Genomic DNA, 27,907 nt, shown 5'->3' with positions numbered 1-27,907 from the left:
TAGAGAAGAGACTCCTGATAACCTGCTTTGTAAATAAAATCGTCTATCTTGTCTGGCAGTAACCGGCTGCATCTTATTCCGCACGTTGCTGGAGAGAAGAACTTCGGAGACCATCCCGAGGTACGAACAACAGTGCACTAAAACATATCTGGCGCAGTCGACAGGATCTCCGGCGATGGGCGAATGAGAGCAGCAGCGGTGGACGGCGGACGAGACCGGTGGCGTGGACGGCGGACCCGAGAACGTCACTGAGGAGCCAGCGGCCTGCCAAAGCGAGTCCCTCCTGACCTGTGGAAGAAGAGAGCACCGCGGAGCGACTCTTCAGAAGTCAGGCGAGTGCCTCTTGGTTTCCTGTCGGGCGCAGTTGATGACAATGCCATATAACTTGCGAGACAGGGAGGTTAACACCACAGATGCGGAGTCGGACGGGGTTGGAAGCTTGCAGGAGTTGGCGGTGACCAGTGACGCGGGGGGGAATCTGAGTAGCGCCATGGCGGAAACAGCGTCGGAGCAGCAGATGAAAATGCTGGAGCTTCGATTTAAAATTGCTGAAGCAGAAAAAGAAAAGCAACGCTTAATTCTGGAGAGCCAGAAGTTGCGAGCCCAAGAGCGGGCTGAGTCCCACGAAGAAGGTAACAGCGGAGCGCTAGCTGTGGATAGGTCAGAGGAGGATAGGCGCCTAAAATATGCATCCTTATTGAAAGGAGTACTAGCACCGATGCCGAGTCGGGAATTCCTAGTGCCCGGGTGGTTTGAGGATGTGGAGGCGACTCTTGATTCATATGACGTCCCGTCTGAGTGGCGGGCCGGGCTTGTCTTGCCACAGTTGAGTGAAAGAGCACGCGGATTGCTTTCTACGTTGACAGCCGAAGAAAGAAAGGACTATAAAAAAATGAAGCAAAGTATTCTAGATGGATTGAGGTTGTCAGCAGCAGAATATAGAAGGATGTTTGAGGGGTCGGCAAAAGCAGCAGATGAGACATGGGGCCAATTCGCAATCCGGCTGGGAAACTATTTTGAATACTATACAAAAACCTCGAAGGCTACCACTTTTGCAGAATTAAAGCAGTTAATGGTCACAGACAGGTTGAAGGACTGCTTAGCAGCTGAGGCACGGGCTCATATTGTTGTCAATGAGAATCAGAGGTTCCTTTCTCCGGGCGAAGTGGCCAAGCTGGCGGAGAGTTTCGATGAAAGCGTGAGATGCAAACCAGGGTCAGTAGCTCATTTGGGAGGCTATCGAAAGAGGCCGAGTGGGGACCAGAAGGAGCGGGCAGGTGCAACACCTCATCAATGGGAGAATTCTATTTTAAGAGGAATGAAAGGACGGTGCTTTGAGTGCAAGTCACCAAATCACTTCGCTAGAGATTGCCCTCTCAAAAGGACAGGGGATAAGGCAGGCAGACGAGGCCAAGAAAAACCAGGAGACCGCGCCGTGGTGGCTAAAGTGAATGCTCCTTTGGAAGAAATAGCTCCCGCGAATGAGGTTGGCATGCAGGAAACAGAGAGGGTAGGCAGGAATTGCCTCGAAACAGTAACATTGAAAAGTTCGGAACAAAGCATTAATGCGGTGATTGATTCCGGGACTGAAATGACTGTTATCAGGCGAGCTCTAGTGCCGAAGTATGAGGCAGCTGGTTCCACAATAAAGCTGAGGGGAGCTTTCGGCGATGAAGTGAGAGCTGAGCTTGCATATGTGCCTCTCAGAGCAACAGAAGGTGCACCGTTTGTCTCGTTCGACAAGGCACAACCAGCTTTGCTATGTGCGCTGACAGACAAACTGTTGGCCGGAATAGACGCGCTCATAACTCCCGCAGACTACAGACAACTCCTTGAAGAAAGGGCAGTTGTAAACGAAGTGGTTTCAGAGGCAGAGACCGAAGGCGGTGAAAAGGAGACGACAGAGCATAAAAATCAGCAGACGGGTGCGTCCCTGGCGGTTACGGGAACAGACGAAGAAGCCGAGAAAAGGCAGAGCGCTCGGCAAGTTTTCCGTGAGGCTCAGGAAAATGACTCGTCGCTGCAGGAGGCTTGGAAGCAGGCTAGAGCTGGCACACATGGAATGATAATCCAGGATGAGTTACTATATCACCAGGAGCACGTAGTGGGACGCATGTGCACACAGTTGGTGCTGCCATCGCATAAACGACAGGAAGCACTAGTGAGGGCACACGATTCGCCTTGGGCAGGCCATTTGGGAGAGCGAAAGACTTTGCAGCGCATAAAAATGTCCTTTTATTGGCCGACCATGGGCCGAGAGGTCAAGGAGCATTGTCAGTCCTGCCACCAGTGCCAAATCAGGGCCCCCGTGAAAACACAGGACCGCGTACCCATAACGGCATTGGCCAGGCCTAGTGCCCCATTCCAGGTGATATACATGGATTGTATCGGTCCACTGGATCCACCATCAGCAAGGGGACATCGCTACGCACTGTGTGTAGTTGATTTGCATACTAGATGGCCTGAGGTTGTTTGTTTGAGGTCCTTAACAGCTAAGGCTACCTGTGACGCGCTCACCCAGATATTTTCCAGAATGGGAGTGCCAGAGACCATATGCTCAGATCAGGGCACAAATTTTACATCAAATTTAACGCAAATTATGCTGCAGAAAATGGGAGCGACTCCCAGATTTTCCACTCCCGATCATCCACAAAGTAATGGACTGGTAGAGCGGTGGAACGGCACTTTTAAAAGGATGCTGTTTCACATTGTAAGTGAGCATGGACGCGAGTGGGATCGAATGGTGCCATTCCTGCTTTGGGCTTATAGAGAGGTGCCACATGCCATCACGGGTAAATCACCGTTCGAGCTTATGTATGGTAGGATGCCTGTAGGACCTCTGGCTATACTGCAAAAGACGTGGTCAGGAGACTGGGTTGTTCCCGACTCATTGGCAGTGCCAGCAGCAGACTATCTCGAGAAATTGAGAAATGATCTCGAGGAAGCCAGTAGGGAAGCGGCAAAAAGTAGCGAGCTCACGCAGCAAGCTTATGTGGGGAGGTACAACTTGAGGACCACCGACAAACAATTTTCTCCAGGTGACCAGGTTCTTTGGCTGGAGAAAGAAGGCGATGGGAAGTTAATGGCACACTGGAAAGGTCCAGTAACAGTTGTGGCAAAGGTGCGGCCATATAGTTATACGATTGAGCTAAGTGATGGCACGCGCCGGTCGGTGCATGCAAATAAGCTTAGGCCATACAACGCGAGGGTCAACACTGTAGGCATAGTATTTGAAGGCGACACGGAGTTTGGAGAACTTCCCGCGTGGTCAGATACAACGACAGCAGTTGAGCAGCTGGAACGGGTAACTCTCAGCCATTTAGATCTGCTGCAGCAAAGGCAGGTAAAGGAACTAATCGGGGAGCACTGTGAGGTGTTCAGTGATAAACCTGGCCGCTGCAATTGGGGAGTGCACAAAATCAAGCTAAAAGATGGGGCGCAGCTGAAGCGTGCGTACCCTTACAAGGTGCCCATGGCACTAAGAAAGGAAGTTGACCGACAGGTGGCAGAGCTAAGGTCGTGGGGTTTGATATATCCGATAGAAAGCTCCCATGCACATCCCGTGGTGTGTGTTGCTAAGAAAGATGGCAGTGTCAGGTTATGCTGTGACTATCGCAAGCTGAATGAAGCAACGGAGCCTGATGCGTTTCCTATGAACCTGCCAGGTGACCTAATTTACGAGGTAGCGCAGGCAAAGTACATAACCCTGCTCGATATGCTAAGAGGATATTGGCAGATTCCGTTGGACGAAAAAGCCCAGGAGTACACAGCATTTGTCACCTCGTCTGGACAGTACGCTTGGAAGGTTATGCCGTTTGGACTGAGAAATTCGGCAAGCACCTACCAAAGAATAATCAATCAGATCCTTGTACCACACCGTGAATATGCGTGCGCATATATAGATGACATGTGCGTCTTCTCGCAGACATGGGAAGAGCACCTCGAACACCTCGGAAGGGTACTGGCTTCGCTAGCGGCCGCAGGGCTCACAGTTAATGTCACTAAGTGCCATTTCGCGCAAAAGGAAGTGCGGTTTCTGGGTCATATCGTGGGGTCAGGAAAACACGGCGCAGATCCAGAAAAGCTTAGAGCCATTCAAGAAATTCCTGTACCACAAACAAAAAGGCAGCTGCGTAGCTTTTTGGGGCTAGCAAATTATTACCGGGATTACGTTCCGGAGTATTCAAAGGTGGTGCTACCACTGACGAACCTGACTGGAAAGCGCGTGCCTCAGAAGATACCGTGGAAGGAGGATGCCGAGGGTGCTTTTATAAAGGTAAAGGAGTGTTTGACAAAGGCCGCAGCGTTGAGCGCACCCGATCTGAACAAAGAGTTCATTCTGGCCACTGATGCTTCAGATTATGCCGTCGGAGCATGTCTAGCACAGTTGGATGACGAAGGAAAAGAGCAACCCATTTCATTCCTGAGCAAGAAATTAAGCCCGGCCCAGTCACGATGGGCTACGATCGAGAAAGAAGCCTACGCCATCATTTGGGCGCTGGGAAAGCTTGACACGTGGCTGTTCGGTGCACGAATCAGGGTAATTACCGACCACAATCCCTTGAAATTTCTTACTCTGACCACGCCACTAAGCGCGAAGCTGACAAGGTGGGCGCTGGCTCTCCAGAAGTACAACATTGTAGTGGAGTACAAAAAGGGGTCTCTAAACGCAAATGCCGACGCTATGTCGCGTATGGTCGCCAATGACGAAAGCGAGTAAGATACCGTCGTCCGTTTTCGCGGCCTCGGTTTGCGAGAGGTATGGCATTGTTGGGTGCTGCGTTGGCGGGGAACCGAGGGGTACTTGTTGACAGATGAAGTGGGAGCAATGCGTCGAGCTCCTGTGATTGTTGTGTGCAGCAAGTTCGAAGACTGTGCCGCACAGTTTTGTGGGGAGGTGTTGGGCTCGACGCGCCGTCTGCAGCGACGACAGTGGCGCCAGCGGGACTGGGCTACGTGAATAACGGCCGGTTTCAGCACGCTGAGTGTGTGTGTGTATTTGTGTACGCGTTTGCTTCCGGTGTCCCGTTCTGGGAATTGTTTTGGTCGCGCACACGTGCGCCCGCCGGTGGCTCCTTACCCTCTCCTTCGAGGTCGAGAAACGGCCGTCGCCCCCTCCTTCACGGCCGAGAGACACTGCTGGCTAACCTTTGCGGCAGCCTTTGTCGGCGGCTGCGGCGGGGGGAAAGTGTGGCGGCGCAACCAGGGGACGGAGGCCCCTAAATCGGCTGTCGGCGGAAACGCGTCTGTTTGGATTCTCAAGTTCGCTCAAAACCGACAGCGGACCGACAGCGAAAGGGAGTCCATCACGGTGCGAACGGCTCCGACTTGACAGCGAGAATGTGTATATCACCTTAGTTGCCGCCAAAGGACTCCTAATTCCACGGAACGATGGGTGAACAAAATACACAGATCGACCATCTGTGCGTGGGAGGACCGGCGAGAGTGTGAATGTCCCGCCTTTTTGTCACGGTGGCGAGAGGGTGATGTTCCGCCCTTTTGTGGGCGGGTTTCGTCAAGAAATGTGATTGGCGATGTTCGAACAACCAAGTTTCCCCCAGATAGGTACCTGGGGAATTGAAAATGTATAAAACGTGGCTTCAGTGTGCTTCTAGAGAAGAGACTCCTGATAACCTGCTTTGTAAATAAAATCGTCTATCTTGTCTGGCAGTAACCGGCTGCATCTTATTCCGCACGTTGCTGGAGAGAAGAACTTCGGAGACCATCCCGAGGTACGAACAACAGTGCACTAACATATCTTGCACCATTACCAGAGGTTCGAAAAATTTACCGCACCACGGATACCGCTGCACGCATACCAACACTTTTGCTTCCACACTTGCTAACACATGCACACACATTATATGCATCAGCCGCCGCTATTATAGCACGTTGAGCGGAACCATGAAGCGACAACAATAACACGTGTAACGACGCAAAATGATCAGTGAATTAAGTGAGGTTGTTGGCTTTGTGATGCGCATGCATGCAGTTTCAGTATATACAGTCGCTTTGAAGAAATGCACAGTTGCTCGCAGAGGTGAGCAGTCTTCGTCGGGGTAAAGTTCTTGCGGCCGAAGTTGTGCAGCCGCTTTTTTCTTCAAATGCTGTCTTTATTCCCGCTCGGAATCGCGAAAAGAGCAAAGGCTTTTTCACGCCGGCTTGTGCACTGAAATGCGCAGCAACTGGGCATAGTGCTGCACTAAAAGAGCGCGAATAACGCGAAGTGCAAGCGTGCAAGGCGAGGGAGCTCGGTCGTAGCAGCGGCGGCTGGCTAAAAAATGGCGCCGACGAAAAATGAAAACACGAAAAGAGCGAACTTTCCGCGCGCTTTTCCCGGAGACCGCCTGCGGAGCCAATCACCGTTGAGAAAAGCGCCGATGGGAGAGGTGAGAGAGGAGGATCGGCGAGGGTGCGCGGCGCGGCGGCATTGTTCACAGAAAGACGCTACTTTCAAATTATCGAGGGGCTTTACTTCACATCGGTCGTCTCCCGTGCTCTCCGGGCGCCGTTCTGCAAGACTTGGCAGCCGCATTTCAGAATTTCTATGCGATGCTTCTTTATATACATTACTTCAAGAGAATACGCAGTGTTAATATAATGCCCACAGACATGCACAGTACACGAGGCTCCTGCATTTCGCCGAACTTCGATGGAGGCGAAATGTAAGAGCCACGTGTATACTGCGCGATGTGAACTCAGGTTAAAGAAACCCAGGTATAGCCGAGATTCGTATCTCCCTAATATACAGGGTGACCAGGCTAACTTTAGCCAAGAGTTAAAAAACAAGATATTTGAGGTAGGCCAGGGAAACCACTCAGCGGTGCGCATTCCTCCAGCGCGCGCGCGATGTGCACTAACCCTCCGTGCCCCGAGGCAACCCACTGTGCCCGCCTACCACGCTACCCCTTCGACAAGGAGCGAGTGGGTGCGTGAATTACGAACAAGCCACATCTGGACGCCGTACTGCAGTAGCCCCTGCCAGGTATACCACAGGCGGAGCTAACAACCAGATATGACAGAATGGTGAAAGTAAAAGGGAACCGCTAAGGGACAAGACGAATTTCTATATCAGAATGAAACTTCGAATAAAATCAGAAGTGGAACAGATTGGCGGCGAAAGAAGAAAGCTACTCCATTTCCCGTGCGCCAATCAAATTTATCGCCTTAATTTTTTCAGTAGCCCCTGTTCTGGCGTTTCAAGGGTTGTGTTATTTCGCGATTGTCTGCCCATAATTTTTTAGTTTTTTTTTTTCAGCCATATCTCACCGCATACCTGCCCTCCGCGGGTGGGCAGGTGTCGTTTTTTCATGGCTGGGTTTTGAGAAATGCCACTCGTTTGGGGTTTCATTCTGTTTTTTTGTTTTTAGTTGCTTTTAGTTTCCGGTCTCCTGTGCATTCCTGTGTCCTTCGTCACCTCCCCCATTTCCGCACCTCGCTCAGCGAAATAAATCTTCAGCTGCAAATCAGCCCTCGTCCGTACGCGTGTCTCTGACTGTGTCCGTCTCTCGCGTGATCTCATAATGCTTTCCTTTAGAGATGTAGCTTTAGCTTTTGCGCACCGTTCCTGTATATCGTCTTTTGTTTTACTACGAAAACGCGGCTGCAGAAAAAACGCGAACCGGGCACATTGCTTGCAGGAAGACGATGCGTGCGACGACAGTGGAGCCAGCCAGTGATGTGGCGGGACAAGCCTTTCTCCCGCCGGGGTCTGATACGTCGAGTGCTGTGACGGCAACGATGCGCGGCCGAAGCCCACCGGCATCAGCGACACCACACCGGCACTGCAGCGATCGTCTGCAGCCCGGCGGTGTTCCTTGTGCCCGGACGTTTCCACTCCGCAGATAAGCCATCGTTGCCTCCAGCTCTTCCGAAATCTTTGTCCGTGTAGTTCGATCACTGCATCTCGGATTCCACTTTTGGCTAGCTTCGTTCAATCGCGTAACATTGTGTGCGTTCATGCGTTATTTTTCAGTTATTACAGCGGTATTAGAAGTCTGTTAATTCCACTATGCCCTCTCTTTTGTCCTATTTATGTGAATAAAATTCCTCAGTCTTGCGTGCTGCATTCCCCACGCTTTGGAAATCACGTTGTTATTTTTAAGCGCTGTTCCTGGCAGTTTTTATGCAGCTTGATTTGGAGTACGGTTTTTTTTTGTTCCCCAATTTGCCGTGTGTGCCCCATTACACCTGTGAGCGGATTATCAGGCAGGGCCCCTGCCGCCTGTCAGCAGTCAGAATCTCCCTTCTTGCGCAAGTGGCCTGTAGTAGCCCGTCGCTACGTGAGGGGTCAGAAACCTCCTATACATAACATTCTCCAGTCTGGGCAGAAGCCGGAGGCAATGGCTGCCATAGCGACCGGAGGAAAGCCACTTCGAGCGTCGCGTCATTGTCATGGCAATGATTTACTCATGAACTTCACACTCGAGCGGGATTCGAACCTCCGCTGGCGAGGACAAATCAGCTTAGCATCCCGGTTTCTCAACTAATTCAGCCGTCGCCGCAGCCTGTCGCACTGCGTGCACGTGCGTGACATGTACGCGAATGATTCGTTTTTAAACATCAGTTCGCCTTTTTACCAAGTGCGCCGAAATAGTTGAGCCCGAAACTAGCCGGAGTTTCCTACCCCTGGCTACGTTCGCTCAAAACTTATGGAGTGGGCAGCGGTGTGTAGGTCGGCCCTATTAATTATGGCAGTGTCTATTACACCTCAGCATGAGAATTTCCTGGCTGAAGTTTTCCCGGAATTATCCTCCGATTTGCTACTGAGGGTGTTGTGCGAACTTTTATCCGATTTTGCCAGCCCCGATCTCCCGGCACAGTTCATTTAACCGCTGCCACAAGCACCAGACTGAACCGGCTCTTACGGGTGATAGGCTACAGCATGACGTATAGTCCCGGTGTTATTTCTTGACGCCATCATTGGCTGCTGCAAACTACGAAGTGCTAAGCAAGATCCACATGGCTTGACACAGGGGAAAGAGGACACAGCGAACAATAATTTGCGGCTAATGCGAAAGTTGTTTAAAGGAAATTAAATGGCGCAGAAACTGTCTCACTGCTTGATGGACGTCCCAACCGCGACTTAAGGGAAGGAAGAAAGATGTGAGTGAAAGGAGGATGAGAGAAAGAGGTGTTGGAGTGGAGGGCTGCGGAATAATTCCGACCATTTGGGAATACAGGGGGCGGCAGAAATTTAGGTGGGCTGATGAGATCAAGAAGTTTGTAGGGATACGGTGGCCGCAGCTGGCAAAGGGCAGGCTTAATTATAAAGAAATGCTCGAGTCCTTTGCCCTTCAGTGGGCATAGTCAGGCTGGTGATGTTGATGATGAGGATGACGTGGGGATCATTAACATGCACTGACATCGCACATCACACGGGGCAATTTCCATTTCACCTCAATCGAAACGCTGAAGCCGCGGCGGATCAGAACTCAGGTACCCTAGTGTGCGATTCGGTTCATTGACACATATCTGTAACAAGGAAAAATAACTCGAATATCAGCAGAGCTGATTTGAGGGTGAGGATGAAGGAATGCCAGCGAATTGAGGGCGAGGGAGGGCCAGATAATTTTACGAAGTGAGAGTGAGGGCGAGGTAGGGCCAAGGATTTCACGGTGAGGGTGAGGGAGGGAAGGCAAAAATGAGGGCATTTGCTCAATCTGTCCACCACCCTGACCCCTCGACTTCGGGGACGGAGGGAAATGGCCGGAAAGTGGAAGCTCAACTAGAGTGATTGGTTTCATCGTGTAAGTCAGGCAAGCTACGGAGCGACATGGCCGCTACCAGCATCCTATACTAGCTGTCGGTTCTGAGGTCTGTTATCCTCCACGCACGCCCTCTAAGAGTTTGACGTCGACCAGCTGCGAGACAACTGCCTCGAAGCTCACTGGCCGTCTACTGGGCTGGATTCACAGCAGGGGACTATCAGGGGGATGTATGTTTATGTCGACAAGTGCGACTATAGTTTGTGGGATACACTGGTGTCCTTCATTGTTCCCACGCCAAAGGCGAACGCGTGGAGCCACGAGACGAGCGCGAGCGCCACCGGGAATGTGGAGAGAAGGCACTACGGCTACTCTGCACGTTCCCAACAATGACGTGGCGTCACGACAACGCACTGGCCCCCTAGGGAAGAGGTGAATGCCTTACCTTGAGCGCAACCGGTTGCCCCAAGCGAGGAATGCCCGAGGGGTTAAAAGAAGGCGCTCGCGGCGGGAACACTCCCTCTTGCCCCGGTCCTCCGGCCGAGCTGCCCCGACGGACCCTTCCTGCCAGCGACCCCCCGAACGACCCAACGCCGGTCGACGACGACTTGGTGAGCAACTGAACCTTATTTTATCGGATAGAACATTCTTCCGCAGTGTGCTTTGCCTCGCGTTAGGGCAATAAACTATTTCCTAGCGTGCTCTGCCGCTGCCTATTTCGTCCGAACTTGCCGTGGCTGCGACTCTGCGCCACGGGTTGGGGAAACGTGTCGCGTACGGGTAAACGCCTGCGTGTAGCCAGCTCGGAAGCTGGACGCCGGAGTGACCCCGGCTGGACGCGGAGTGACCCCTTAAAGGGCAACTCCGGCGATTTTTCGATGTGCATCGATTGAAATGAAATTTTAAGTCTGTATTCTTTATGATAGTCTGATGCCTCATGTAAAATTTCGTATCTGAAACCGGCATAGTTTTTCCGCAAGCGAATTTTGAAAACAAGCGCTCCTCGACGCGAGCTGACGCGAGCGGCACCCACTGATCGAGCAACTTCTACAGGCCACCCTGTTCTGTGACGTCACTGGCGGGGCGGCGTGTCAAGCTGGTTGGGCGCGCGCTGGCGCTGGCAGTGCAGGGGAAAACTGAAAATTGGTTTTGAGGAAACTAAATGACGCAGTAATGGACACCCGAACCGCGACGTAAGGGAGGAGTGAAAGAAGAAAGGAAGAAAGAGGTCCGTAGTGGAGCTCTCTGGAATTATTTCGACCACCTGTGCAATTTCGCGCCATCTCATTGTGCCTGATGTGATGTGTACGCCAGAGTGATGGGTCACGGCAACTTCTGTTGTGCTGTGGGGTGCACAAATTCTTGATCTGTGACAACGGGCGTGATCTAGCGTAAGGTTTCCTAGCGATAAGAACCTTCGCGACAAGTTGGTGAGAGCTGTCCGCCCTGTAAACTGGTCTCCGAGGAAGCATTCCCGCTTGTGCTCGGAACATTTCGCGCCAGATTACTATGAAGACAGCGTGTACTTCAAACAGAGCTCTGGACTCGCTAAGGCTTCGTTCAACTGGCGCTTGAAGGCATATTCTGTGCCAACGTTATTCTAGTACAACCGTCTTCCGCAGCGGCCAGCTGAACGAAGCGCGGCCGTCAAGAAGAAGCGGTATGTTGGATTATATAACTGTAGCTGGCGTGAACTCACTTCCAAAAGCTCGCCGTCTAGACAAAGCTTCGCAGAGAGGACTGTTGGTGATGCATGCCCGTGTAAGGATGTTGTGCACCGCGGCAACGTTCCGGCCGCAGATTCTTTCATTATGCTGGGCCGGCCGGTACTGGCCACACGAACAGCTGTCGACGGGAGCATCTCATTAACTTTTGTTCTGACGACTCCTGCACAAATGCATGCACGAGAAATGACTCAAGTAATCACTCCTCCGAGTTCAGACCATCTCCGTGCTGCAGGTTACGCGGCCTGTGGTGTGACTCGGCTGGCTCGCGCGGCGGTGGATCATACCTGAAAGGCGACTCGTCCAGTCCAAAATCGTCGAATGAGTCGTCGTCTAAAGACTCGCTGGTCTCGGAAAAGCTGTCCTCCGCGCTTTCAGTCATCTCGACAGCGCGGCTCAGAGTAGTTGTGATATTTTCGGGGACTTCACAGCGCGGCGAACCCGCTCGTGACGTCACAGTGAATACCGCACGAAGGCACCTCCCTGGTTTCGGTTTTGCGGTTTCGAGTTTTGCGTTTTTTGCTGTTTAAAAATTATTTTACGGTTGCTTTTGAAAACCTTGTATCGTACACATTACATGAGGTTCTTAGGAACGCAAAAAAGCCATTAACTTAAAATGGTTGAAAAATCGCCGGAGTTGCCCTTTAAGCTACGTCCTTAGGCGGTACGCAATTCGTGCGGGTCCTGTGGACATGTGTAGCTCTCCGGAGAAAAGCATTCGGTAGCAAACCAGCGTCGATCGAATACCATTGATGTGCTCAATAGATGCCTGTCAATGTGACGCCGAGACCGCGTTTGTGCCCGCTGGTACGACAGTCCTCGTTCATCGCCGTAACTATTCATGGGAATTATAAATAAAATCGGCCACATCCTCCGTTGTTCAGTGAAGATTGTGCGACTCGCGACATGCGCCACCTGTCCCACAGAACTGCAAGGGAGCCACCACTTTCATTGCACCTGTCATTATTTTCTTCTGCTGCCAGAGAGAAGAACCATGCTGACAAAACGCTGCATTCAGTGCATCAGTGCCAAGGAACGGGCAGTTCCGCTTTCAATGCGAGCAGGATGCAATGCGGGCAGGAGATTAGCGGGCCGAGCAAGGTATGAACTGTCCGCGGTGCCACAAAGAAACGAAGTGGTCTGATTTGGTGCACACATGACAGTATTGTCTCATTCCGTGCCAGGCCGCGAGATTTATAACAGTGAAATCGGTGACACTCTGCATAGGCAGAGCACTGAGAGAAGTCCACGCGATGCCCTGACATGTTTGCACAGCGCAAGCAGCCTGTGTTGCCGATCCTGGGATGTTAGCTGCTGTCACGTAGCTTGCAGCACTACTTGGTTTTCAACCACGCGGCGGACGTGTTGCGTATTATAGTGTGAAATTAATCTTTTTTTTCGATTGGCTGATAAATGCAGAGAAGAACCGGTCTACCTATGCTCCGAACAAGCAGGCGTAACTGTTATGCATGCCAGCCCGGTCTGCAGTTCAATGCGAAAGAACAGCTCTGTGGCGCTCAACGAGCCAACCAACGTTACGTGGGCGTACATCTATGCACAAATAAAAGGGCCACGGAGCTAGCACGTCGACAGGAAAGCCGCGGGACGCCCATGGACTCTCGTGTTCGCAGAATGAGCTGCGAGGACGACTGTTTGCTAGCACTCTCTGTTCTTGCTCTTATGGTCTATGTCAAGGTTCACGATGAACTGTGTCCTAACCGGACTCAGTCTCATCCTTTTTCTGAAATAAATTTAATCCTTGACGCATTCATTACTGCGGCTACGGGCTGGCTAAGCACCAGTTTAACAGCCAAACGCGAGGCGCTCACTACGGCAAATAAAAACCGATATTTGAAAGCATAATCGTGAAAGACATTAGAGCGCAAAAATGGCAACACCATGGAGGAAAAAAATCTAAGGAGGGAGCGTGACGTCACGCGGCCAGTGTTCGCAAGCCGAGTGTTTACGAAGCCGTTTTCTCGCTCAGTTTTTCGCTCTCCGAGTCTGTCCTTTATGTTTTGATTCTGGTACGTTTTAGTGCGCGCGTATGTGCGACCCGCGGCGCGGGCGTCTACAGCAAGGAGGTTGATCTACAGTCAGTCTGCCGCGCTGATCTGCGCATGCGCACGCGCAGCGGGGCTAGATTTTACCGCACTCTATCACGTGGTGTGATCACGGGGGGACACACTCTCTTTTTTACTATATCTTTACTTGTTAAGACTAGGCTTCAAGGTTGTCGCCGGCCGCTCCCTCCTCAGTTTTTTTTTCCTCCATGGGCAACACGGACGAGTAACGGAACAGGACGAGCGCTTCAGCGCTCGTTCTGTTCCCTTAGTCGTCTGCGTTGCCATTTTTGCGCTCTCATGCCTTTAACGAATACGCACCAACAAGCCCAGCTGGAACTACTTCTTTGAAAGCCTAAGTTTCACCACAGACAAACCAACGTTTCTATCATGCTTCAACATTCGGTCATGTCCTACTGTTGGGCAAGAGCCATGTGGAAATGCTGGCGACGGAAAGGAAGAGGCTGGTGTTGCTTCCGCTGTGACTTCAGCGCAGGTTAGCCCTTTGGGAATCTCGTTTTCGCGCTATTTGCGGGGGTCATCATCATCATCATTACATCACTACGAACCGAACTTCGTACAATGCAGGACACAACTCTTTCAAACTGAGCCCAAATGACCCTGTTCCGCGCTAACTGCAGCCACCTTATCACCGCAAACTTCCTAGTCTTATCTTCCGCCCTGACTGTCTGCAGCCGCCTGCTACGTTTGCATTCCCCTGAAATACATTCCGTTACCTTGAGGGACTGTGGGATATCTCCTCTTCGCATTGCAAGTCCTGCCAATCTCCATAAACGTTTTTGATTTAAGCTAGTCATTAAGTCGCGTTTGTTCACTGACCAACTCTTCTCTCCATGTTTCTTTTTTTTTTACCGCCGTACTATCATTTTCCTTTCCGAAGCTCGCTGCGTTATCTTATCACAATTTGATTTGTAGACTTTTTGTTAACCTCCAACTTTCTGCTCCACAGGCGATACAACTACGTACACTTTCCTCCTGAGGAACACGGCTACGTTTCCAGTTTTAACGTCAGAGTGACTGCAAAATGTATCCACCCCACTCTTGTTCTCCCGTCTATTTCTCTAATGGTCTAAATCAGCGGCGACTACTTGCTCTGGGTATATATTGTCCCGTAGTGGTGACTACAGTCCGGCGAACAGAAACACAGCGAGAATGTCTTCAAAACGGAACTTTTTATTTGGGCTGACTTGCGCCCGCAAAGAACTGAATCACTCGGCGGCGGCGGAGCAACTAGCGTGCTCGGCGGTCGTCGCACAGAATCCCGCCGCTGTCGATCGTGCTCTTTTTAAAGCTGATAGCGAACATTCGAGATAAAGCTTGGGAAGTTACTAGAACATTCTGGCGCAAAGTAGAATCGGCTCCGTCTGGATGAGATCAATCTAGATAAACCTAGGCGCGTCTTGCGTCACAAACGGAGCGATAAAGCGGCGCGTCGGCAGCCTTGAAGCACGAACAAACAAACACTACAAAACGTTACAAAGATTCGCGGCAATATGTACTATCAGGGACAAAAGTTGTATACTCCACGCGGCGGGAGCCGGATCAACAGAAAACTGCGTTGCAATGCCATCTACAGGCGGCATCCGGGATCGAGACAGCCAATGCGTGACCTTTATTATCAGCAGGCATGTCGCTTGGCTCGTTTCAATGTTTCCTGCTTTAGCTCGCCAAAATGCAGCAGTTTTCCTTTGCTCCGGCTCCCGCCGCGCGGAGTATACCACTTTTGTCCCCGATGGTACTCCCTTACCACATCCGAATCTTCTCAACCTATCGTGAACTGCTTGTTTCTTCTCAGTGTTTTGCGCATTACTATAGTTTTGTTCATATTGATCATTAGTCTGAGTTGTTTATGTACGATATCTTGGCAGGGGAATGTAGTCATCAAACCAGAAGATATTCCCAGGTGCTCTCCATTAGATTCCATCGCTAAGTCTTCTAAGTCCAATTCTGCGAATACCTGGTGCGAACGCGCTGAGAATACAAGTGGAGATACCGTGCCTTCTTTCATGACGCCCACCCTGACGGGAACTGCGCGCAAGGGGAGCTCAGCGCCAACTGTAGCTTACGTAGCACCACGTTACCACAGGATACGCCGTATCCCTTTCTTAACTGGCAGCCTCGTTCGCTGGTATCCCGCGAGGCAAGACTGGTTGCGCGATCCACTCTAGGTGCAGGCGGTTTACGTCGGTGCGCCGGTATCCTCACGGCTGTCTTCCGCCACCACTTGGGCGAGGACGGAGAAGGCTAGCGCAGCAAGGGAAGTCGGAGTGCCAGGTGGGCGGAGTACATGACAAATAAAAAAAATGGCACGGTTTTAACCTAGTTAAACCGCGTAGGTGTGCGAAAGCATGTGTTCTGCCTGCTTTGCTCATGGCTTTGCTTAGCTCGGACGTCAGTACGCCTGGCGACAATATTAGGCTGATGTTAAGCCAACGTTACTAGATTACTTTTTCAGTTTGCAAAACTCCGACGCCGCGGATGTCGCCCTTGCCTGTACCGCCGAGCGGGGGCGCTCTCGTCGCTGTTTGACCATAGAGTAATATAGAAGTACAGTGAACTAGAAGTATTGGGTAGTGGAAAAAGCGGCGGCCGCGGCGCGAAGCATATTGTGTAGAAGCTCGCCAGGTGGCGCGCGCGCTCACTTCCCGAGCACAGCTGCGGCGAGCGGCTGACGCGGTTCGCGAGCAATACGCAGTGAGGAGATCGGCGGCGCGGGCTTTTATAACTCCGCTTTAAATTTTTCTTCAGGCAGAATATGTCAGTGTAACATTAATGTAAACATTATCAGGATTCGGAGACCAGAGTATGCAGCGCTTTGCATTTACTTGTAACTTTTTTTTTCGTAATTATCGCCGTTCGTCCCGCATATTTTTTTGCAGCGGCAAACCGCGCTTTGAAATTAAATTGATGTTTTCTTTTTTACTCTGCTGAACCAGATCCGAGGCATGTTGGAAACAGAACAGGTCGATGGCCCAAAAGCATGCATAATGCTGTATTTCTCCAGCAACATGATTGAAGCACGCGATGAACATGCGCATTTAGGAAGGATGAGCCTTCTGCAGACAGATGTTTATTCAAAGTCTCAATAAAAATTTAAAAAAATACTGCAAGAGAAGAGCTCCATGGCAAAGTGTACACAATACTATATATGCATACTTATGTGCAGCGGCTCAACTTCAAATATTTTGAAGTATCCCGACTCTTATTTTTGGACCGGTTTAGGGACTTCACAAAGAAGTGCAGCCTTGTGGTAACATAAAAAGCTACAACCTGCGCTGTCAATGATTGTGCATGGCTGCCGCATCCTATCCTGTCTTGCTGATTGCTCTTAATAAGAGCGAGAACATCCATCACGCTCTCATGATGCAGCTCTTGTGTGCTGAATGTGGTGGTGAAAAGGTTTTCCAACCTTCGAATAAACCTAAAAAGCCATCCGGTTGGGTACAGCAGGCCACCATTGTCACGTAGCCTGGTGTATTGAGCTGCATCAAGACGACTCACATCCTCCTTCTGAGTAAGAAGCAATTTGAGACATTCATCACACTCTAACTTCGGCAGAAACTTTCTGGCCACATAACCACAAATGTAGAAAATTAGCCGATCGTCGCTTCTTGCAGACACATATGAAGTGTGGTCTAGTACAGGGATCTGCTCTTGATGTGTGCTAGGAATGTCCTGATCATTAAGAATGATCTCAACCATATCAGTCTTGCCTGTCTTGGAGCCTTCAATCATGTCTGGCTCAAGGAGGGCTGTGAGAATACCAGGCTCAGCATTTCCACTGCTAACTGATCTCGCAAGTCCGTAAAAACTTAAACAGGATACAGTAATTGCAAACTGCTGGGATGTCGGGTGGGTATTGCAGCCACTTGACTGCCTCACTATACCGAACAGATTTTCGATTGGGTCCTGACTCAGCTTTGAAGTCATCAGGTACTTGAACTTAACATTCTTTGTCAGATAAGTCAGCAAAGAGAGAGTGCTTGCGACCGTTACTCTCAAGCCAACTGCAGTAGAAGCAGAAAGGAAGCCGCCTCGACCCCCTGCATGGAGCTCCCAGTCGGTGATGTACGTCAAAAACGAGAGCAGCTTTTCTTCTGAAGCTGAATCTGGCCGCAGGGCTTGGCTGGGGAATCTGGATGTCATTATTTCGATGACGTCTTGGATCATCCTGCAACAATAAAGCACAAAGAAGGCATTTATTTTCTTATATCTACTTTATACCCAAATAAACAGCGATGTAATTTTTACAGGTATGAGATGGTTCCGCCTAAGAAAAAGTTGCGAGCTTAAACTTACCCAAAGAAGATGAGCACTGCTTGAATGCTTCCACAGTAGCGTTCCAGCTCTGTCTCATAGAGTCGAAGGCCACTCAGCACCTTGTCACTGAACAGTTGGAACGCGTAAGTCACTCTCATCTTCTCAAAATTATTCGGGTTGGTATGGCGACTTGTTATTCCCGGCATGGCTTGGAGAGTGACATTGCAGCCGTCAAGCTCTAGTGCCTTACGCAGTGGACGGAGGGAGACCTGTAGCAGAAACATACAGACAAAATAATCGATGGTTTTACCTTACACTAATACAAACCTATGCATGTAAAGAAGAGCTGCTAGCAAAATGTGAAATGCAAAGAAAAAGTTGAGCTATGTTACCTCGCCTGCTGGTGTGTTGAAGCTACTCTTCATGAGCCCATTTCTCAGACACTTGATGAGGTGCGGAAAGTCAGACACAAAATGAAGTGAGCGGCTTGCATCAACTGGATGCTGCACTTTGCACTTTGTGAGTGAAGGAGATGCTCCAATGCCCATCAAAGACCACATGTTTCTATTCCAGGTCGCCCCATCACTTGTGATGAAGTCGACAAATAATCCTGCATTTTCTGCCAGGATAACTGCCTCTGTCATAATTTTTGCAAGCAAGCTGCCTTTTACATTTCCATGAGTGGCAAATACAGCCAGGATCTGTGTCCACTTCCCAACAAATGGCACAAAACAAATGACCATCCCATGGTCACATATAACGTGCTTATCAGTTCTTGGTGTAAACTGGCCTAGGTCGACAAATCCTTCAATCAGTGCACCGGATGTAACTGCAAGGTTTTCTGAAAGCTTCATCTCATCAACAAGCAATCCACCATGCCTTTTAAAAGGATCCATCGTGCTTGTTTTTTCCTTGAGTACTCTGAAAATTTTGGTGTTAAATCCAAATCCGGTCCTATAAGATTTTAAGTAATTGGACAATGTTGTTCTTGTTGGGAGAGCAAGAATATTTTGCTTGCGCATGTGCTCATAGAGTTTGGGGCCTTTCATCTTCATAATTATGCATTCTAAGACCCAGCTCTTTGTATAGCTCATTCCCTGCATGCCTTTACGTTTAGCTGCTGCAAACATATGAATAGCAGCCTCTTTCTGTTTTGATGACAGTGTTTGAAGTTTGTTCTCAAGGGCTTCTTTACTGATTTTTGAGCTTTCAGTTTTCATCTTGGAAACCATCTGTTGAAGGGTGCTCACATGTGAGCCCAGACGCTTCGTCCTTTGCCGGGCAAGCTTCAAGTGCTTTGAAATATTCCTCTTCAGAGGCTTTCTTGCCTTGAGCCGGCACTGTCTTGATTGTAGGCTTTTCCTTAGATAGCGGCATGGCACACAGGTGGCACCTAAAACACAAAGAAAAAATTAGAAGGGGCTAGTCATTCTGTTTCAGAACAGTTACGCACCGTCCACTACAATACTCAAAAAATAAAATGACACAGCAGACAAGGCCACAAGCCAAGATTTTATATTTGCTTGTGGCATTGGAACATCATTTTTACAATCCAAACATATATTTCACTTACAACCTTTAATAATGAAAATCACAGGCAACATTGTTGAATTCGAATGGGCAGTTCCCTGTTAGTGCTGTAAACAGCTTGTGAGAATATATTCCTAGTTTGTACTTGGATAGGCAGAATGGCTTTATGATGTGATATTCATGGGAATTGCTGATATAAATGATGAGCCTTAAAGACAGGTGAAGTTTGGATATGAATGGTAGCTGCCCTACAAGAAAGTTGAGAGTGGTTTTTTTCAAATGTTTCAAAGCATGCGTTATTCCACAGACGAAAAAGATCAATTGCACACTGTGACAGTGCTAATTGATTTCTTAGTAGTGAACGAGTGCTTACCTTCTTTGCTTACTAGTCCCGAGCAAGATCGGCTGAAAACAGTGCCTTGTGCAATGTCAACAGATTGCTTGAGGTGGCATGTGATGTCCCTACTGTGGTTGTTCTCAAACTCTTCTCGGTCCATTGCACCCTTGCAGGGAATAGCAGTATCTGCGTCTTTAAACATCTCTTCCGCCTCCTTTACCGATCGTACAGTAACATCCTTGCTTTCTTTGCCATGTAAGTAAAAGCGGGCGGTAACAGCGTTTGCGCAGTCACTTGTGAACATCAACACTCTTTCGTGAAAAAGCGCAAATGGATTTCTGCTCACGCTTGTCGTGGCAAAGAGAACTCCATCGAAGTCCGCTGCGTCAATTCTTGACCACCTATTTGGGACGCTCACACTGTTTGCGATCGTTTGGAGATCAGCATGCTCGGCTACTGTCACATCGAGGCTGTCGTTGTCATCTGAAATAACACCTGCCGGCGTCGACTCGTGGACATCAGAACGAGACAACCGCGCCTTCTTTGTGCGTGCTGTTGGGCACACAGCAACGCGTTTTCTCTCCGGTCTTTTCTGGCGCATTTCCTTTGAGAGATAGGACGGCAAATCGGGCAGGAGCGTGGGCACCGCGTCGTCGGTTAGCGTAGGTTTACCACAAGGTATTCTTACCTCCTGACCATTAATAAAATGCACATAGTCGCGCAAAATAAAATGCGCTTCAAAGTGCCTCTCGCATACGGCTGACGTCTCGGAGAGTGGCTTATCTTTGCGGTGAAGGTTCCTCTCCCATTGTTTCCGCCGGTCATTGTCTTTAGGTACTCCAAAAAGCGACAATGTGCGCCCGTCTGATTCTCGAAAACCGGGATACCCGCTCTTGCATCCGGGCGCATAGCAATGCGTATCAACTTTCTTCCTCTTCTTTTCCATGATCCAAAATAGAAGAGAGAAATGGTCACACTCGGCGCTTTCGATAACTTCACTTGTGGAAATCTGCAAAGCACAACACGCTGACTCGTAGCACCAACCGCGAAGAACGATGCGACAAGGCACTATCGGCTATGCAGAAACGTCAGGATCTCGCGCGGTCTCCTCGGGCATGTCCTCGGGAAGAGCACGCCAGCGCCCCTAGCGGCAGTCTGCGCTCGCGGCTTCACGCGGCCAGTGCGCCCACCCCTCCGCTTTTTCCACTACCCAATACTTCTAGTTCACTGTAATAGAAGTAAAGAGCGGACACTCCCGTAGGCCCCAGCGGCCGACTTTAAAGCCCCTGAAAAAACTAAAGTAGCGACAAGACGCCCTCCCTCTTCTCTCCTCCTCCCCTGCGCGCCGGGCGAACGACTTTTGTTTTCGTTGTGATTTCATGTGACTGCGGTGGCGACCTCTAGCCCGCTCCGAAGGAACTAACGCCTCTTTTCAATTGGTTGCGCCCGGATTCCTGTACTTGCCGAGTTCTTCTCTGCAAGCAGCGGCGACCCTAGTCGACGACTACGCGGCCTACTGCGGACTCCAGTGCGCCCCGTCTAAATCAGAATTTGTGCACATACGTCCCTCCCCTCGGGACACAACTCCGCTTTGCATCAGTCTCCCCTCGGGACCGATCCGGGAGTCCAAGGAGATCCGCGTCCTTGGTCTCTTCATACACCACCAACGCAGAGTCGACACCACCCTAGCCAAACTTCGCACGGTGGGAGACCAGGTGGGCCGCATGGTCCGCCGGGTCTCCAACAAGCGGGGCGGATTACGAAGCAAGGATGCACTGCGGCTTGCCCATGCTTTCGTAACGAGTAGAATCCTCTACTCAACCCCCTACTTGCACCTGCGCAAACATGATGATGACCAACTGGAGGTCATCCACCGGAAAGTCATCAAGCGGGCTCTCGACCTCCCGGTCACCACGTCCAACCAGCGACTTCTGGCCTTGGGCGTGGTGAACACATTTCGGGAGCTTCGAGAGGCCCACTTAGTCAACCAATACACGCGTCTTGCACAGACCACGTCCGGTCGCCGCCTCTTGGACCGGCTACACATCAAACATGACTACCATATTGAGGAAAGGGAGAGAGTGCCAGAACCCTGGAGACGCGCCCTCCGGGTCCGACCCCTTCCCCGCAACATGTCCAGAGAAGACCATAGCGGTCGTCGCCAGGCGCGCGCGGAAGCGTTGGCGCGATACTATGGTAACCAACAACATGTGTATTACGTGGACGTTGCCGGCCCACACCACGGGGTGTGGTACACGGCCGCAGTCGTACACAACACAAACACAGTCAACGGGCTCACTTTCAAAGCCTACAGCGCAACACACGCGGAGGAGATTGCCATTGCTCTTGCTCTCACTACTCCCAAGTCGAAACACATCATCACCGACTCGCGAGGGGCCTGTCGGAACTACGAGTTGGGCTGGGCTCCCCCGCTTGCCTGGCGCATACTGGAATATAGCTGTCGATCTGAAGATCCAACTCCACGCAACCTGATTTGGGCCCCCGGTCACCAGGGACTCCAGGGAAACTAACAGGCCGATCAGGCCGCCCGCGCACTCTCTCCCCGGGCTATCTCCCTGTCCTTGGAAGGGTACTCCCAATCAGACAATCTGGCCATTACATTCAAACAAATCACCGATTACTACAAGGAGGAGCACCGGCGCTACCCGGCCCCTTGTAAGGGTCTGGATCGCGCTGACGAGCGCCTCCTCATCAAAATTCTTACTAACACTGTACTGTGCCCGGCGGTGCTTAAACATTTCAATACATCCTTTGATGGCGCGTGCCAGTTCTGTGGGGAGGTGGCTGACACCTTCCACATGGTTTGGGCGTGTCAGTCAAACCCATCTATCCCCCCCAACCCCAACCCCACCAGAGCGGACTGGGAGGCGGCCCTGCTCGGCTGTCAGGACCTAAAGACCCAAAAGGCCTTGGTTCACCGGACGCGGGCGGCGTTGCTTGCCAATGGGGCCCCGGAATAGGGGCTCCACCTAGTATTGTTAGGGGAAAGGGCCAATAGGGCCTACCCCAATCACCTCTCTGTAAATATTTATTGCATTATAAATGTTTTTCACCACCACCACCTCTATGTCTCCGCATTAGCCGTGCGTTCCGCTGCATAAATACATCGGTGACTTAGGAGTAACATTTGCATGCTTCACTGAATCGTCTAAAGGCAAAAATGAGCACGCATAGATGAATTGTTTTGGTAGAGCCGCACGCGCACCGTGTCCGGGTGCGCCGGGTTTTATGCGGCGTGCCAAGTTTGACATCGAGAGTGGGGCGTGCATTGAACGTGACCGTGAATCATGAGGCCGTAGAATGAATTTGCGGTGATCTGTTTTGGTGAAGAGTATGCAAACAGAACGACCGTCCCCGCCGGAACGCGCTGGACGTGCTACAACGGATGCACAGGCTTGACATTCTAAAAGGCACCTGCAAGTGAAGGCATTCTTAATTCCCGTGGTTCATCCGCTCTTCTAGTGGCTTTTAGTTTTGGTCTGCTGCAGCGAATCGCGGACCAGGTAAGACACTTGAGGGAGTGCTCGAAATACGGTATGAAGGCCACGTTACGCGTGTACTTATCTGTGCCTCCCCTAATGTTCCTTCGCTTGCATGAACTGTAACGATATAGACTCCCGCATTAAAATTTTCTTTTGGAATAGTTACTTAGTAAGGAGAAAACCTACCTCGCAAATATCCTTCGCCTGCCAGCAATGGGATAATAAAGTTCTACATAAATGTTTCATCGTTATCAGTCATTTAGTAAAAAGCAAAACCTACCTCGCTTTGAACACATCTGTCCGATAATCTTCCATATTCGTATAGTCGCTATTAGAGCACTGCAAGGGCCTTAATTATTCACGCGTCCCGAGCCCGTCAACATTTTTCGTTACCCGCCCCAGCCCGGCCTGATTTTTTCGATATAGGTCCGAACCTGGCCCGCGAGGTATAGACATGCCCGGCTCAGGCTCGGAAACAGCCCGAGTACTAAATGCACATCGGTAAAGCGAAAGCCTTTTGTTATACGGATCTCATTAAAAAAAAAAAGCTGCTACAAAACTTTTCAAGACGGAGATAATGGAGGCCTCACTGTGGGCAACGTTAACAAAAAAAAAAGAACGTTTTAGCATTAATAAAAGAGGTTATCACAGATTTGCTCGCATTCGTAGCCTCCTCCTAACTAGTTAGGCGTCAAGGGGAAGCGAGAACGCGGAAGTGATGTTACAAAGTATGTGACAGGAAACGCGCGACCCACTTAGGTTTGGTTTGGTTTATTGGGGTTTAACGTCCCAAAGCGACTGAGGCTATGAGAGACGCCGTAGTGAAGGGCTCCGGAAATTTCGACCACCTGGGGTTCTTTAACGTGCACTGACATCCGATGGGCACTATCACGCATACCTACAGCTACTGGTCATATTTCGAGAGTAAACGCAAGCCAGCGCGCGCTAGCTGGTGTTTCCACCAGCGGTTCCTACGGTGCCTTGACGATCCATATCGGCGAGATAATTCTCTTTTTGTCTTTTTCTTTAATATATATACAGATATATATAATATACACGCACGCACGCGCGCAAGCGCGCGACTGCAGAATGTAACGCGTGCGCTTCACCATGTCAGAGCGCAGTTTGATCTGCGCTTATAGTACGCATGTATGTCTAACTGCGGCATGCGCTCAAATTCAAGGAACGTCACTCTAGAGTTAGACGTGTGCCTCGCGTCACTTACACGTTTATGTGCATTCAATCACGATGCGCTCAACGCAAGCGCCCTTATGTCGAGCTTACTGCGGCCATACGCTCGATCGCGAACAAACCACTGCACAGCGTAGCTTGAAAAAAAAAAAAAAGGAAAACTCAGCAGCTATTGAAAGCACGTCCCTTACGTCGCAAAGTCTGGTCGATGGCGTTGCGTTCAAATTCGCCCGGCCAATTCTGTGTAACCAAACCTTCATCCGGCCCGCGTCGGTTTTCGATGGGATCGCGAAGAACCGCTTTTCGCCGTCGTGACGGTTCTTGCACCCGAAGGCGCAGCAGCCCGTCATGCCGCACAGATTCCGAGCAAAACAAAAGCCGCTGTTCTTCACAGCAAGCAAAAGCGCAGTGTCCGCAACGACGCCTGCCGAACCTACGGTGCGCGGTTGGAGCGGACAATATGGCGTCTGCGGCCGCGGAAAGCGCGGGTTTAAAGGACTTTTGCGCGCGAAACCACCGACCAATGGGAAGAGGCGACGGGCGCAGGAGAGGGAGAGGCGGCGTTCTGCAAAGGTTGTCGCTACTTTAAAAATTTCCAGGGGCTTTAGCCGACTTTTGTGCACAGCGCACCTAGCGGACCCGGGGAAACGCACTGGCCTCAGAGATCAGAGGCGATACTTTCATTGCGTCTTGTGCGTTCTCCCCTCTCGCGGAAGAGGCGGTGTCACATTGCCCAGCTGAGCAGCTGGCCACCAGCGTGACAATTACGGAGCACGCAACGATTATCCAGGTTTCGACGCTCGACAAAAGCGTTTGGCTTTGATCGCTTGCCTGGACGCCGCGGCAAAACACGTCACCCACAAGCCGCAAGGCGTTATGCCACGCATCGCGTGCGCTTGGCAAGCGGCAGTGAACCTATACGTGCATTCTGTCAGGGTGACAATGAGCGCATCAGTCACTCCGCAGAAGGAAGCCAAGACATGCCAAGACCATACTCTTTTTCTTTTTTTTTTTATTTGCACGTTCAGTGCAATCTGGCGGAAACGGGGAAGCGCCGAACTCGGCCGCGAAAGGGCCCGAGTGTCCGCTCTTTACTTCTATGTTACTCTATGGTTTGACCGGCTTCTCGGCAGAGTAGCCGCGCTGACCACGTCAGCGAAGAGTACAGCGAAGCGTTTTTGTGCCAAGCGTTCCTTTGTTGGGTTAAACTGCGCTGCAAGTTAATCGCAGCTCCTGTGTGTCCCTGGCAGATTTATATCAGTGCGTTTCGAGCGACGCAGCTCGTGCGGCGTTGCACACAAGCGCAACAGCGTCGGTGCACCCGAGCTATGCGTCCGTGAGTCGGTGGGGCCGAGCTGTCGACCTGTCTGCTCCGAAACCAAGGCAAGACCAGCGTTCTACGTAATGTGCGACCGCAATTCACACTGACCATCGCTAAGGCTGCAAACATTTTCTGGAAAGTGCTAGAAGAGCTAGAGAAGTGCAGCCTTGCTGGCTTGGGTTGTGCTGAGCACGTGTCGGCATTCACTTGTCAGACACTGAACTCTGTTATCGCTACAAGAATGCACTTTTTCTCTAGCATGTCTCTTCTCTCTTGTGAAAGCACGTCTCTTGTAACTGTTTGCCCTATTAAAAGTGGCTCCCTAAGATGTATATGTTTTTTTTTCTTATATGAATTGAATAAACTGCTTTCTTTCTGACCTGTGCTATTCCCGTAATTTTTCGCGTTTTATGACCTTAATAACGTCGAAGTTTCACGGTGGTAGTCGCGCACCTCCCTTTAAAAAGCACGTATGCATCGTTGACTGTCTTATTTCAAACCGATGGTACTTGGCCTTAGGTTTCGATATTTTCGGCAGCATGCGACTCATTTACCGTGTCGTGGCCCGCCGTAAGCAAAGAGTCATTTAGTTTGTTGGGAAGTAAATGAAACAAAAAACTATACCCGACCAAGAACCAGATGTCTCATCGAAATAGCTACTGATTCAGAAATTCCGATCGTACCTCTGCCGCACAGGACCGTTCGCGCAGCCTGAATGCCACTGTAGTTGCACATTCAGAATAATATTTGTGCCCTATCTTGGAAATATCTTCGTTAAACAGGAATTACCGGCGTAAAGTGGCGTGAAACACGGCGCGCTCGTCTCATAGCGATAATAGTTCGTGTGGCGAGAGACCGGCCGGAGCGGACCAACAGCGTCGAAAGCGCCACCTCACGAGAGGGAGCCGAATGGGGCCACGTTTGGCCGCCGAACTGTAGTGGAGTTTGCAAACTGACGAGGTAATCTAGTAACGTTGGGTTAAGCCCTGGCGAGGTTCAGCTGATATGATCGGTTCGCGCCGCATGTGGAACCTGATGAAGACCACGATGTGCAATGCACAGCGTGAGAGTATGTTGCAGTTTCACACGAGGCGTGATCGGCTGCAGCGACAGAGTACTGCTCCAGTGCACGGGACAGCCAAGCTGATCTGTTCTCGCCGCCGAGGGTTCAAATCCCAGTCGCGGGGCGATATCTTGTGTTTGTGTATATATTTATTTACATTTGTCACACAAGAAAATTGAAGTGGTGTCGCAATTGCTACGCAACGGCTCAGAACCGTAAGATCGGAGGACAAGATTCATGGTTATGGTTAGTGAGCGTACGAGTGCTCTCGCACTAATAAATGAGAACTTCGTGGCCGCAAGCGAATTTCGAATCCACGGTGACGCGTGAAGATCAGCTTCACCGGCCACGGCATTAGACTTCTGCGCCATTGCCATTACACCAATACTACTCTGCCAGTCTCTCGCTCTGTGCTTTGGATGTCGTCGTATTCATAAATTTCAATCCGTGCGCAATGGGACCAGCACACACAGCTTTCGAGTTTCCCTCTTAAGGTATCTAATTATGCGGTCCCATAATTTTTTCCCCCCAAAGACGCCACATTCTCCTGAAACAAATAAGTCACTGCTAAGAGCAGCTCTCTCAGAAAAAGCAGCGAGTTATGAACAGAGACCCTTCGGGGTTAAGGCCGTTGGAAACGTTGGACAGCGTTTAACCAGCATGGAATTTCGGTACAGTATCACAAGTTTAATAAATAGCTCATTATGGCCTTTCTTACAGCCAGCGATGGCATTATTGAAGTCGGCTTTCATTTCAGGCTAAAGAAACGAAACCATTCGGGAAAAGCCAGCCGCTCATTTTGTAGCTTACCTCAGTTCTTCCATTTCTTAGCTTAATTCCAAAGCTACAGCTGCGAATAGTGATCAATACGTCGGCTACTTAATGCAAGCAAGAATGTCCTACGAACGCTAGCAGAACCACTTATTTCCTGTCTCGGATACCCAACCCTGGATTGCAGCTCAGTGCGCTGGCTTATATTGCCGATGCTCATAATTCATGTGCATTAGTGGTGCCTCATGTGACTGCCGTCGACGAATGCAATCAACAAAATAAGCTGCGGGTGTAGTGACCGCTGTTCTCGTTGAAGCCAAGAATCGCTTCCTTGTCATTCGTGAAAGCTGTTAAAATAATTTAGCATGAGGAGGTGTCCGACGTTCTGCCACACGCACTCGGTATCGAGCTCCTTA

General features: G+C 50.5%; 2 protein-coding genes across 2 annotated transcripts in view; one reads left to right on the top strand and one right to left on the bottom strand.

Annotated features, from left to right (window-relative positions):
• Positions 1 to 27,907, bottom strand: part of LOC149357730 (uncharacterized) — a 326,496-nt gene that overhangs the window by 151,803 nt on the left and 146,786 nt on the right. The gene's annotated exons all lie outside the window — the stretch shown is intronic.
• LOC149357734 (uncharacterized) lies at positions 21 to 7,679 on the top strand. Its single transcript, XM_089576657.1, has 2 exons — positions 21 to 3,217; positions 7,641 to 7,679. The coding sequence occupies exons 1-2, from the start codon at positions 368 to 370 to the stop codon at positions 7,677 to 7,679; spliced, it is 2,889 nt and encodes a 962-aa protein (XP_089432783.1). The 5' UTR covers positions 21 to 367.

Source organism: Amblyomma mixtum, chromosome 3, assembly GCF_055824585.1.
Source record: "Amblyomma mixtum isolate Tamu chromosome 3, ASM5582458v1, whole genome shotgun sequence".
Lineage (NCBI taxonomy): Eukaryota > Metazoa > Arthropoda > Arachnida > Ixodida > Ixodidae > Amblyomma > Amblyomma mixtum.
Note: the sequence above shows the minus strand (reverse complement) of the source record. Positions and strands in the feature narration are given on the sequence as shown.